Source organism: Oryzias latipes (genome assembly GCF_053564925.1).
Source record: "Oryzias latipes strain Hd-rR chromosome 1 unlocalized genomic scaffold, Olatipes_Hd-rR_3.1 chr1_Y".
NCBI lineage: Eukaryota > Metazoa > Chordata > Actinopteri > Beloniformes > Adrianichthyidae > Oryzias > Oryzias latipes.
In genome coordinates, this window is record NW_027616335.1 from 4,901,355 (window position 1) to 4,915,093 (window position 13,739).

The window sequence follows — 13,739 nt, forward strand, 5'->3', positions numbered from 1 at the left end:
TTCAGACAAAGACACAGTACATGGGGCTCAGGGGGGAAAACGGTGGTGGACGGGAGTGGGGGGCCCCCCATGAGTCTGTCCATCAGGTGCAGCTCCGTGAGCCAGGCACATCTTCCGGGCAGCTCACAGAGGAGGTAGGGAGGGGGTTGGGAAGCCGAGGACAAGCAGGGAGGGGGTGAGTTGCAGTTATCAACCCTCAAGAACAGCTGCTGTAGTCCACTCTGTAGAAGCGGCTTTGTTTTGGTGGAGCCAAGGACAGTTGTCCATAGCTCCTTCGAGGAGTCTGATTAGATAAAATACTTTTGGGCGCCAGCAGGTTGTTTGTACTGCCGGCAAAGTCCTTGACTGGCTCTTCGCTTTGTGTGAGGCAGAGATTGATCCGAATGAGAAGTGGGTGAATTTGGGTGAATTTAGCCCAGTCTTCCCTCAAATCCGGGCAGAAACTTGCTCCAAGGTGGCATCCATCTTCCGCACAAGTTCAGGGGTCTCAAGCAATCTGCTTAAGTGGGCAAGACAAGCACAGAGCTTTTGATCCGCTTGTGAAAGTTTCTCATTCTGAGTCTTTCCTCCCCGAAAAATCTTTCCCAGGAGCTTTGTTTGATTGCCTCTCTCCATCTTCTGCTCCCAGACCGCCTGATAATTTAGAAATCCTCCGATCCCAATTACGAGGAATCCAATTATCAGAAATCCAAATAGGTACACATCCTCGACATCCTCCACAGACAGCTGGGCCAGGCACACCAGCCTCCACTTGCCCCATGGATCGATGGTGTATCCAGCCGCGTGGGTGCCGTCCGGGCAGGAAGGGTCCGCTTTCCCGTTCCTTAGTGTGAAAAATACTTTGTCGATCGAATTTTATGTCCGGCCCGGACCCAAACGGTAACTAATGAAGCAGGACACCATTGCTACGGAACAGGCTAGAAGCCGTTTATTTCTTTGGGGGGCGTGTATGATGGGGGCCGTGTGTGTGTGTGTGTGAGCGCGCGCGCGTGCTTGCGTGTGTGTGTGTGTAAGGAGAGAGGGGGGGTGAGCGCGGAGCGGAGGACTGTCGGAGAACCGTAAATTAAAAATAAGGTGTCTCGCCCAAAAGTTTTGGAGTCTTTCTTAACCCACTCTGGAGGCTGAGGGTTCAGAACGGAAAGGTGAACCCCGAGGAAATCTCCCGTGTGTTTCTGACTACGGTCGGAAAAGAGAAGTCATCGCGCAGGAAAGGTTCAACACTTCAAACTGTTAGTACAGCACGTCTGCAAACACTTCTTCATTCAAAACTCAGAGAGAGACTAGCAGCCCTCCCTTTTACTCCCCCGTGCATCCCCTCAGGAGCGCCCAGGGCAACGCCTCCTTCCGTCGCCGCCTTGCCTCCATGACAACCGCAATCACAAAAGTCTGAAGGAGGTCCGCGGAAGGCGGAAATGCTGCTACGTAGTCCTCAGAACGTCTACGTTTGATAGTTTCAGCATTGTATAGTGTAAATGCATAAATCAGATACGGGTCACTTTTAAAAGATGATGTAAGCGGGTCGTCAAAAAAATCGGATATAGTCAGAAAATCGGATATGAGCATCAAGACCTGCAGTGTAAAGGCGGCCTATGAGATCCTGAACTACATTGATACGCCTAATTGTAACACAGCGGATGTCCATTACAGGTGGGGTTTGGAAGACTTGATCGTTGTTTGATGATGCAGATCCTTCACTCCACGTTGAATGCTTCCAAATTGTGAAAAAAAAAGAATGAAATCAAAAAGAAATCAAATCATAAATGTATTTAATTTTTTTTAGTAGTCCAAAACCAATTTGAAGATATTAATCTACAGATTACTGTTGAAAATATATGTACAATTAGTTTTAAAAAAAAATGACAATTTATTAAAAACATTTCTAATGAATAGAAAGAGCATTTCTTACCTGATTTGTTTCTAGGGTATTTGGATTCCAGGGAAGAGTGGAGTCAAGACTCGCTCCATCATCGCCAGAGTGAGGTAAACTGTATTTCAAAGTCTTCAGGAGATGCATTGATAGCCTGGGCAAGATGAGGATTGGGCTCACCGACTAACTGTTCTGTCTCTTCATGACAAGCTAGGATTAGGCAGTCATCTTCAACTTCATGGTTGCTTGTGGGTATATGTAAATTATTCCCATCATCATCAGGAGGAGGTGAATGGAGAATCTCTATGCAGTGCAACTCAGAGTGGGGTCTTGACTGCTTACTTGATTCTCCTTCCTGTTGATAATAATATTAAAATTACACTGTCATCTTTGTTTGTGGACATACCTTTTTTCCATAAACATCCCACTTAGTCTAAAGTAGGATGTTCATGTAGACAAGGGGTCGGCAACCTGCAGCTCCGGAGCCACATGCGGCTCTTTCATCCCTGTATTGCGGCTCTCTGTGGTTTGGTAAAATAACTATAATGTTCTAAGATTGTCGTGGTGCCTTTAACACCACTGGGATGTGCGGGTGGGCAGGAGGAAGAAAGCAGCATAGGGGGCGTGTCTACGGCTGTGAATGCAGACCAGAGACTGTTATGGGATGGAATGTTCTTCTAAAAAGACAGTGCATGTTGAATGACAAGTGAATAAAAACCTCATCATGCACAACCTCTCCAGGTCATCTGTCGACCAGCTGTTGTATGTTTGTGAGCAGGTCGGTACCAGGCGAGCCGCTCGTCTTTGGAGCAGCTTCTCCGTGCTGATGGCTACGGTCAGTAAGCAGTAAACGGGAAGATTCATAAAAATAATTTTAAAAAACAGAACAAAGAACTAACGGGCTGAGTATTAGGTTTAAAAAGTCAATATAGACATTTTCTAAGTACATTTCTATGTGACTAATGACCTGCATCACCACCACAAGTCCTGCTGGTGTGTAAGCGCAACAATGTTCCGACCCAGGAAGGACAACGATGGAGAACTTTGAGAAAATTGAAGTTCCTGAAGAAAACGGTCAGTCTATTGGCCCCTGGGCAGATGTTTGCTTTGAACGACTTTACCAGTGTGAGTAATATGTGAAGAGGAATTAAAAAACAAAGTATAAAATGTGGCGAAACATCCCACAATAAATATGCAGCTTTTGCACAAAAACATCCTGGTCCAGATGAGAAAAAAAAGTTGTTTGTTGACAAAAATCTATTGGAGAAGCGGATTAACTTCTTGATAATTACGACATATGTGCTAGTTTTGTGGACTCTTGGGAAATAGTTAAATTTGAACCCATTAAATGACACAAGATTAAAAAAAAAAACATCTCTTTTGAAACTCTAAAAACAAGGGAAAATTATGCCATTCACTGGAACCACTGAGTTATCCAAAAGGATGTTGTGGCTCCCTGTGTTTTCATTTCTGTGGGAAACTGATCAAAATGGCTCTTTGAGTGGTAAAGGTTGCCGACCCCTGATGTAGACGTACATAGACAGACATTTTCATTCCTATTACATTATTGTAAGGAGCATTCAGCTCAAAGCATTTACCCACTACCAAGAAACTTCAATGTAGTTAAAACTCAAGACATTTTCCTATGTAAAAACTAGGAAAAAATAGAAAATTAGTTTCTCAACAAACTGTCAATGAGAAACTGTTAAATTGATAGGTATAGCTTATTTGTTTCTATCTAGGGAGAGATTGTACAACATCTTTAGGTTTCATTCTGTTGAGCGCAAACAGCGAATTCCTTTGTTGCATGCTTGTTTCCAGCATGACGGCCTGCCATGTTACCAGTGCAGGTTTGGTTTCAGTTTCCCTGAATTTTTGTCTCTTACTGTAGAGGGATGGAGGGAACGGTGTCTGCTTCGGTGTCCTCTTTATGTGATGAAGAAACGTAGAACCACTTTCTCTTTTGTCCAAAACAGGCACATTTATTCACATTGGAAAGATATAGAACATGCTCCTTGGATCATGGAGTCCGCCATACACACCGAACATTGCACATGCGCAGCTCTGCTGCAGAATCACCCGACATCACTGTCAACAGCTTACCGTAAAGCACCTTGTATGAACACACACATAAACACAGGGTCTAACTTTACGATAACACATTGAGTAAGGACGCTCTTTAATCTTTACATCTTAACACTTACTCGCTGCATGAGCGATGACTTTGATCCTGGCCCTTCCAGCGTGGTGCTTCTTTGCTGACAGAACGCTTTTATGGCTATCCTATGGAATTACATATCTGCCAAAAATTGAAAGAGCGTAAAGACAACGGAGCGGGCGTATTTAGGAACTGAGTGAGTGAACCTTAAAACAGTGCTGGCGCAATTCTAACCAAGCGACCCCGTATTTTACAACTGAACGGCTGAAATCCTAACTGAGCAGTGATCCTGCTCGGTCAATTCTCTTTTGCGCCCTCACCCGGATTTACGCTCAGTGTTAAGGGCGCGTTTTTGTCACTTGGGGGCGTTATTCAGGGGTGTGTTTGTCACTTAGGGGCAGGAACCTTTCTGGTTGATCTGATTGGCTAAAATTTGCATGTCAAGCAGCGGGCTTTAATAGAAAAGGAGCGGCGGCTGTAACGTGGATTAAAAGCATTAAAATGGTAACAAATGCAGTGAATTTCACATGAGAAAAACTTACAGCACAAAAAAACCCTGCTGCACTTTTTTACCTTGGTTTTGGGTCGTTCATGAGTGTTTTAATCCACATTCCATCCGCTGTTTTTTCTATGAATGCCTCTAACAGGGGGGGTGTAACTGATAATTTTCAGATTTTCATCGAGACAATAACAGATTGACCATTCTTGCTTTTATTTTTACCCCTATTGAATGCTCACAGAGACATGGAAGTAGCGGCAGGAAGCGGCTTTTGCAGCAAGATGACCGGAGGGCGTACCATCAGGATGATGTGAATAACGATGGATGCTTTTGTGCTTTTTAAAATAAATAAATCTGATCTCTAAACATCCTCAGTGTCTTCAATGCAATATAATGAGACACACACAGACAGAAATGTGAAGGTATCTGCTGTCAATCTATGACGTAAATTAATAACAGGATAAATGATCGGCTAGTTAGTTAGCATGTAGCCTAATATAGATAGCCTTCAAATATAAAGCGACTGACTGCTAAAGAGTATGTTAATAAAAGACAAGTCCTGAATATATTTATTCATATTCAACCCTAAACTACAATATCAGCTGTCTGTCTGTCAACTGACCAGCCAGTTGCCCAAATGCTGGCATACAAGCAAAGAGCTCTGCGGCGGAGCTAGTAGTAGCCTAGCAGAAGCTATCATATGACGACAAAGCACCCTAGGTATAAATCTTATGATATTTTTCTTATATTCATTGAGAAAATTTCTCACTGGGATTTGTTAAACAGGTGGAGTCCTATGACAGTTCCACTCTGGAATACACAGAGCTCCTGAGAGCGGCCCATTCTTTCACAGGTGATTGTAAAAACAGTCTGCATGCCAAAGTGTTTGATTTTATGCACCTGTGGCCGGACAAAGTGATTAGAAAACTGATTCTGATCATTTGGATGGCTGAGCCAATACTTTTGGTAATATAGTGTAGGCACTAATGGAAAAAGAGGATAAGCCTAAAACAAATGTCCTTTAACATTTAGGATCCATTTATTTAACACTGAAGTTTTCCATCAAACACCTGTGGTTTTCTGCTGCTGAGGAGTTTTCCAGGAACTTCTCCTGCTCCATCTCTTCCTTCTTTTCTGCAGGACTCATCTCACCGTTGGTCATCTTGTCAGTAGAGTCTGAAACAATCACCACTTCAGTCTAGATGAAATGTCATTTCACAATTCCAACTACCACAGAAAGAAAAGCATGTGATAACACATGCAGCACTCCAGACTTCCATTCAATTGAAGGATTTTACACCAATTAGCTAAACTTTGAACCCAAAAACAAAGACCTTTGCCTAAACTATGGACCTGTGTTCGAAAAACTGAATTCCAGCAAGGATGGCTCTTTGCATTCCAACTCCTTGCTTTTACTACCTTCCCTCTTCTTCCTCCTTTCTTCTTCACTGTGGGTCTTGTCCTTCAATGCCCTCTTCCTCCTTTTCTCTGGTTCTGCTGTTTCCCTAAGAAAAGATGCAAAGCTTTACTGACCAATAGAAGGACAGCAGTTGTACACTTGTGTTTGTCTGCATCATTTGAACATTAGATATGGAAGTTTGTTGGAAATGCAGCACTTCTTTTTTGGGAGGTATTGACATTTCACTTCCTGATCCGTGATGGTCTTGTTGCTGAAACAAATGCAACTTCTCACTTTTGGGCTTCCTGCCTCGTCGTTTAAGAGGATCTCCACCTAAAAACACCAAGAAACACATTCAGAAAATACTTCCACTTTATGGATAACTGCAATAATTCTGAGACATTTTCATTGAAATCTGCTTTGAGTTTTTAGTCTTTGTTATTCCATTCTCCTGCAGCAGATCTAAACTATTCTGCTGTGCACTTCAATGGGTCTTTTTAACACCGGGAAGATGTCAGCATTGCACATCACACTTACCAGATGGACTGACAGGACTTGCAGGGGCTTCATCTTTTTCATTTTCTTGTTCTGAGTCACTCTGGAAAGTAGTTAACGTTCTCCTTAGAAAGATTTCCAACTCTTTCATAGAGACAAAAGTAGAAATGTTCATGACCAACCTTTTTCTTTCTTCCTCTCTTGGCTTTTGAACCCCGCTGCATTTATAACTGCTCACCTGGATCAGGTGAGCTCAGTCACGCAGAAGCTGAGAACTCTTAATCCAGCTCATCAGCATTTGCTGAAGCAGGGTTAGCTGCAGAACAAGCAGGGCAGAACCTCACAAGGAACGAGTAAGCCCTGGCTGCAGCCTGCAGAATTGGAGTGAACAGGACTGGAGACGCCTGAGACTGATTACAGATCAACAACGCCCTCTGGTGTTTAGCTGATGCATAACAGTGGAGCTGTATCCCATCATGCATCACACATATCCCATACGTGGCATGTACCAACTAGCCTTCTGATGTAAAATGACTGCTAAGGAGTATAATGCTTTTGTAGAGCTTTTTAAAATGTATAAATCTGATCTCTAAACATCATCCGTGTCTTCCATGCAATGTAATGAGACACACAGACAGAAATGTGAAGGTGTCTGCTGTAAATATAACTATTGCTCACATCCGTGTTTATGTATGACTAATTATTTCACTCACACAAATTAATTATAGTGTGGGAACAAGATATTTATTATTTTACCCATGTCAGGTCACGGGCTCCTTAGTAAGACAATAAAAAGAAGAACTATTTTTAAAAAATACCAAAAGCCTAAACAACCCATGTATAGAATACAAGCTTTGATAAAGAAAAGATACCAAGGCTAGAAACAGACAGTTCTTTTTGGCTGCCAGCAATAACTGACTTATTATTAAAAAAGACTGAAGCATTAGCAAGTGTCACGTGCTTTGATGAAAGGTTTGCACCACTTTATGCTATCCCAGCATGCAAAGCACGTACATCCTGACTCTGAGACTCAGATATCAGACACCTCCCCTCTTCGTCATCCTCCTCCTCCTCTTCCTTCTCATGCTCGGCCTCACTTCCTGGAACCTGCATGCAGAGACACAGCATGGGATGGTGGGATTAATGAAGTCATCAAAGGGAGAACAGTTAGCAACTTTTAAAGGTGGAAAGATTTCATGGAACCCATGGAAACCAGTGAAGATCACAAATCATTGAAGAAAAAAGGTTCAGCGCACTGTCTAGTGGGTCTAGATGACCCAACTCCCAATGGTAAAGTGCCTAGGATAGCACAAGGGTTAAATAAGCTCTGAGGGGAAAAAAGTGAGATGAACTTCTAAACCTTACTTTGGCTTCTTTGTCACCTGCATCCTCCTCTGCCTCTGGACTGCTGTCTGAATCCTTTTCCATAAAGGAGTGGGGGGGAAGCGGCTGAAAAACATAACACTCATCAGAACATCTGTGCATGTTTGCAAAGCTCAGATAAGGTGACAGTGTCAATGGTGAAGTAATGATGGGCTCCAGACTAACTTTTTTCACTAGGACCACTGTGGCCCCCAACTGAACATTTTAGGGGCACAACCAGAAAATTTAGGGGCGCATGCCGTAAATCAACATTTTAACCAAATCTACTAATTTCCACTGTATTACTAATAAATACTTTAATAATAGATGCAGAAATTACAATGTGCTCTTTCAAATTCAGAGTCACATTTTATTCTGCACTTTTGAAGATGCAACAACACGGTAACCTGACAGCACCATCGCTGTCATGACAGTACAAAAAGTAAACAAAATACCATACATTCAGAATAAAAAAAGTGCTTAGTAAGAAAGTGATTACCGTAGTGACCTTTAAATCATTTCACAGTTACAAACAATACTTAAATGTATGTAAACATTAGGGGCACTGTCCAATAACATTCCACTAGAACACGTAGGTCTAAACAACTTGAGCCTTTACTCACTCCCCCTTAGAGCAGATCCTCCTGTGTTCCACTAGGACGGGGTCGGGAACATATGGCTCGCGAGCCCTATATGGCTCTTTTGATGGTCACATGTGGCTCGCAGACAAATCTTTAATTATACTTTTTTTTCATAAGACCAGTCAATCTCGGGTGAGATGCGATGCCAGTAGTAGCGGTGCTTGGAGAGAAAAAATCTGCACCGCATATCAGTTTAGTATGATCTATTATTTCACAGAGTTTATAAAACCTGCGAACTGCTGTCCTGGCGACTGCGCGCTCCCGTCTCTGAGAAAGAGCGCGCGGTTGCAGCGGGATGTGTGAGGAAGAAAGAGGGGGGTTGTGGGCACGGGCAGCAAGGTGAATCGCGCAGGGATTGTCAAAACTTAAAACACGCTGCCCGTCACATACTGCAGCGTATGAGTATATGTTTGGCTCCGCGTCTGCATGTGAGCAGTCTTTCTCACATCTACAGAACATTCATACCAACCTAAGATCACGTTTAAAGTCTCAACTCCCGCATGAAGCTGAAACTCACCACGTATCAACCAGACTAGACCATCAGCAAAACCACGCAGCACCAGAAGTCGTAATAATGCTAGGAAATACAAAATAAAAGAAATAAATTCAAAATAAATTCAAAATTTTGGAGTTCATTGAACGCATCAAGCAGAGATGCTGATTGGCTCTCAGTTCTGTCCCTCAGCCTGTTATGTAGTTTGGACCAATGGGATTCAGCCATGGGCCAAATAAGGGTAATAGGAGGGCTGGTGCGGCAGTGAGCGAATAAGAAGTTGGGTGAAGCGCTCTCAGCGGGAGAGACTGAGGAGTTGCTGAATTAATTGTACGGCGTTGGTTACAGCCTGCAGTAACCAGAATAAAGAACCTTAAAAGAGGTTGAGTCTCCGTGCCTCAGTGTGGGAAAGGGACACAACATTATTGTATGGCTCTTTCGAAATTACATTTAAAAATATGTGGCGTTTATGGCTCTCTCGGCCAAAAAGGTTCCCGACCCCTGCACTAGGAGGACCAGAAGGCCAGCCCTTGTAACTTTCCGTCCTAGACCTTTTTACCCTGACTGAACCATGTTTGCTTCCTTGGCATCAAGTCTTGTTTTATTCAGTCTTCTACATCTGCTGATTTCTCATTTAAACATCCTTATTAACAAGGTTTGGTTAACACTGTTGAGTTATAACTATAAACACAAAAGAAGACTCAAATTCTACAGTTCTGTAAATCCATCAATGGTTCTTCTGAACACGGTTCTCTTGTCTACTTCTTACTGCTGGACACTTAGCAGCACTTCCTCCCAAACAGCTGAGACCCTCAGTGTGGATGAAGATGATTGTCTGTAAATCTGGACTGTACCTGGACTTATTGACATTTAACCCTTGTGCTGTCTTAGATGACCCCACCCTTACATTGACGTGTTCTCCCTACCAAGACAAAGGTGGATAAAGGTGGAAAGATTTCATGTAATCCATGGACACCAGTGAAGATCACAAATCATTGAAGAAAAAGGGTTCAGAGCACTGTCTAGTGGGTCTAGATGACCCAACTCCCAATGTTAAACTGCCTAGGAAGCACAAGGGTTAAGGTGGAGAAGTCAGAGAATATGTGCTCCCTCTTTTGAGTCTGTGTTGAATGTTTTTTTTTTTTTTTAAGTTTACTCTTTAACACACAAATCAGTAAAGAAGAAACAAAATTGAGTAACCATTTTTGGATTTTCTTTCTTATGACTTTTTGCACATTTAAACCCCGGTCATAAGTTATTGTAGAGCAGCCGGTCAGCCACTCCTATATTTTCATAGTTGAATTCAAACTGTGGTTTGTAAAAGATTGGGTTCTGCTCATTGGAGATCAGAACAATCGATACAGATACCCGAGATCAGAGAGAGGCTCAAAAACTGATTGAAATTTATGTTGGTGACAGCAAATAGGTGCAGCCAAGGTGCACAATAAGCGTGTTTGAGATCACCCAGGTGAAAACAACGCTGCACAGATCACCTGGTGTGAGACGTATACTTTTGTTTTTGCTCCAACATCACCTGTCAATCATCACAAAAATATCACGAGAAAGGGGCGGGAGCAAGGCCCCAACCTAAGGGAACACAGCTGGAAATTTAGTACTGCACTGACTGACAGCTGCCCTGATGACTACAAAACAATGCATTATGGGACATGTGTCCTGATGGGTTTTTGTAGTTGAGTGATCAATTAAAATAATTTAAAATACCAATTGATTTAAAAAGCCTACATACATTACAAAACATTCAAATAAATATAAAGTATAAAATTACACAGATCATACTAAGGGGGAGAGGCATATTCAAACTAAATTGAATGTTAAGGACAACTCCAACTTCCTGTTCTCCTTCAGTCCGCCTTCATCCCCCCACCCCGGCCTGGTCTCCTTAACGATCCAGGTGAGGCGCTGGATCATCTTAAACACGTCTATCGTTGCATTTTCCTCACATATTTTTGTGCGTCTAAGACTAAATCGTGTTGTTGCTCGCACGTGTTTAATGTTAAAGCCCCGTTAGCTGTCACGCATGTAGGTGTGGCACATTTATTCTCCTCAGCTGGCCCATCCTCTACGGTTGTGCTGCCGTAACAGCCGTGCATGAGAACCGTTTGGTCGGGGTTGATACGCCGCTGCGCGCCTAACCTTAACCATAACCTCAACACTCCTCTGATCCCAGCGGCCCAGAGAAAAGTTCAGCTCGGGCTGCATGGATTTAGAAAATTACAAGCAAATAAATACGTTCTAAAAAGGAAAGTAAGGAACTCCTTAATGTGGTCCGGGGAGGGGGCTGTCAGGTTTCCTGCCTATGTTCTCCTGCTTTCAAGCCAAGTCATTATCACGCCCCCAAGAGTCATTTACCCCACTGTGATTGGTTGCTCTGTCAGCTCCACACACGACAATGAAAAAGTGTCATTCTTACAGACTGGCGGGCCGCATTAACTTTAAACTTTCATACTAAGGCGGGGGCCGCAAAATATCATCTTGAAGGCTGCAAATAGTCCGCGGGCCGCGGGTTTGAGACCCCTGCTGCAGACTCTGGCACTGGTACACTAGCCGCAGGTCGGAAGAACAAATCAATAGTTCGCTTGCTCATAGCTCAGACGCACGCACATATCAGGTTGTGATGATATTTGTCTCTGTTTCCTTCCCACAGATGCTTACGCTCGCTTGATTATCTCTAGGCCCCTCCCCCTCCACGCATTTTAGCCAATTACAGTGGCCATTCCCTATTCTTTCACACGCATTGGCGGCCTCACAGACAGGCATCACTCAATGAAACGTGAGTGTGTGCTCGTGTCTCATGAGTTTGTGTGTGTGTTTGCGTGCGTGTGCGCTCACGTCTCATTGATTATTTCATTGCTCATTGCATTGATCATTGGTGTGCCCCTATCACGTTTAATGTATAAAAAATACGGAGGGTCGGGGAGGCAAATTTACTGGAATACTGGATGTAAAATTCAGTCGCACGCTTTCAAATTTTTGTTGCGGTCTGGAGCCCTGTGATATCTTTTTTTAAATGTTCTAGCTAATCCTATTTTTGCATTTTTCTTTATTACAATTTTTTTAAGTCATAAACCTACCAATCAGACTTCAATAAAAGTGTGTGGTCTCACGTTGAAAGTGATTGACAGTGATTGACAGGTGATGTCACATGCACTCCATCCAGTTCTCATGTCCAGTCAGTGGTCTGACAACAACAGGTCGACAAAACTGATTAGTATGATGACAAAGACTATGAGTCTGACTCAGGTATAACACTGCTGGACACCCACCGGACGATCTTGACACCCTGCAAAACCACAACAATGCAAACCGGTTCTCTTCACTGGGGCTTACAATTTAGCACTGATCTATGTTGATGGGCTAACTCGTTTCATGCTAACAGAACACATAAAGCTTGTCCCGTCTGTACTACGGTGCCCTACCTGGGACAGGATGTTGGTGCACTGCTGCAGCAGGGACACGGGAGGTTTGCCCAGGCTGGTGGCGAGCTGAACTCGAAGCAACTGTTCCTTCTGAGTGAGGTTGTCCTGGAGAGCATGGGCCAGGGCCACGGCAGCACACCAGTTAGACAGGGAGTCTGCTGAGAACAGACCTCCACACATGGCCGGCCCTCCCTATACGCGAATTACGCAGCCGCGTAGGACCCCCGTCACCTGCAGGGCCCCGAAGTGGCAAAAAAAAAAAAAAAATGAAAAAAGACCCAAATCTGGCAACCCATTTCATAGCACATCCGTACCAACGTGCGCTCTGAATGTTGTGCAAAAGAAAGTTGCCTGCACTTTAATGATCACCTGAACCAATCTGGCAACCCAGATAATGACGTTAAGCCACTCTTCAACGATTGGTCAACATCACTGCATCTGAGCCTGGCACAGTGTGCATTTACGAGCGCATTTTGTTTCAATAAAGTTGGGGAAAAGAAAAAAACGAGCGAAATTTGTCCCTCTGATCAAAGCGACAACAAGAGAACATCATGCCACAGAGACTTTATCCATCAGGAGCTGAAAAAAGATGAAGAACTTCAACATCAATCACAAGGTAAGTTTGGAGGATGTTGGGGCCGTAATGTTTACATTATCCAGTATTTCTGTGCAGCTGCGCAATTTACGTAAATACTAATCAAACCCAGGTGAAGTTTGCACAAACGTCCCCTGTCGTAAATTTCCAATGGAAAACTCGAAAAATAATTCTGATACCCAAGTTTCCAAGATGAGGTCGGACATGACCTTCCAAAACGGCGAAGAGTAGAGAAGAGTAAACAATGACAACGGCGATGGCTGATAAATGTTTTAACTCACGTTATAATATTGTGTAATTGTTTTGCTAACACATAAGTGCGTTCTGCATTTTCTGGTTATGACAGTATAAAAACTGCTGTTTATCTGTTATAGCAGGTCAGGTAGTCTGACTTTTTCAACAATGTGCCTTAAAATCTTGCATTGGCATGAAATATGGAGAATCAAAACTGCCAGATACAAATAGAAAATAAAGGTTCTAATTTATAAATGACAAACAAAAGAAATGTACTCATTTTCAAATTATGAACATACAAAATAATAGACAAAGAAGTGTATAAGTGCTTATATTTCCACTTATACTCAAATTTTTGTTCACATTTATTATTTATAAATGGGTACATTTTTTCTTATTTGTATTTTGCAGTTTTGGTTTTACATAATGATGTTTTGCACAGTTCCGTCTCAGCCGACAGTTTCTTCTGCTCTCAAAAAGTATTAAAAAGTATTGGAGGTGGTGCAGCGTCCACATCCCAAGATGTTCCTGACTTCACTGAAGATGGAATCTCAGGTCA

At 43.0% G+C, this 13,739-nt stretch overlaps 1 protein-coding gene and 1 long non-coding RNA gene across 6 annotated transcripts; one reads left to right on the plus strand and one right to left on the minus strand.

Moving 5' to 3' along the window:
- The first annotated feature begins 2,499 nt into the window (after positions 1–2,499).
- LOC144990370 (uncharacterized) lies at positions 2,500–4,890 on the plus strand. Its single transcript, XR_013654357.1, has 2 exons — positions 2,500–2,941; positions 4,766–4,890. It is a non-coding gene; the product is annotated as an uncharacterized LOC144990370 (long non-coding RNA).
- Positions 3,823–13,481, minus strand: LOC144990352 (uncharacterized). Of its 5 annotated transcripts, XM_078943573.1 has the most exons (7): positions 12,352–13,481; positions 7,784–7,867; positions 6,601–7,525; positions 6,461–6,521; positions 6,163–6,256; positions 5,944–6,029; positions 3,823–5,700 (listed from the first exon to the last, which is right to left on the minus strand). In XM_078943573.1, the coding sequence occupies exons 3-7, from the start codon at positions 6,640–6,642 to the stop codon at positions 5,564–5,566; spliced, it is 420 nt and encodes a 139-aa protein (XP_078799699.1). In that variant the 5' UTR covers positions 6,643–7,525; positions 7,784–7,867; positions 12,352–13,481; the 3' UTR covers positions 3,823–5,563. The 5 variants fall into 5 exon arrangements, with proteins under 5 accessions (XP_078799699.1, XP_078799701.1, XP_078799703.1 ...); XM_078943575.1 differs by having other exon boundaries at positions 3,823–6,256; positions 12,352–13,021; XM_078943577.1 differs by having other exon boundaries at positions 3,823–6,029; positions 6,461–7,525; positions 12,352–13,021.
- Between the last annotated feature and the right edge of the window lie 258 nt (positions 13,482–13,739).

Coding starts and splice junctions, on each gene's coding strand:
- LOC144990352 (XM_078943573.1), bottom strand. CDS start 6,642: ATGCAGCGGGGTTCAAAAGCCAAGAGAGGAAGAAAGAAAAAG. Junction 6,522..6,600: donor AGAGAGGAAGAAAGAAAAAG/GTTGGTCATGAA, acceptor ACTACTTTCCAG/AGTGACTCAGAACAAGAAAA. Junction 5,701..5,943: donor AAGGAGGAAGAAGAGGGAAG/GTAGTAAAAGCA, acceptor TGATTGTTTCAG/ACTCTACTGACAAGATGACC.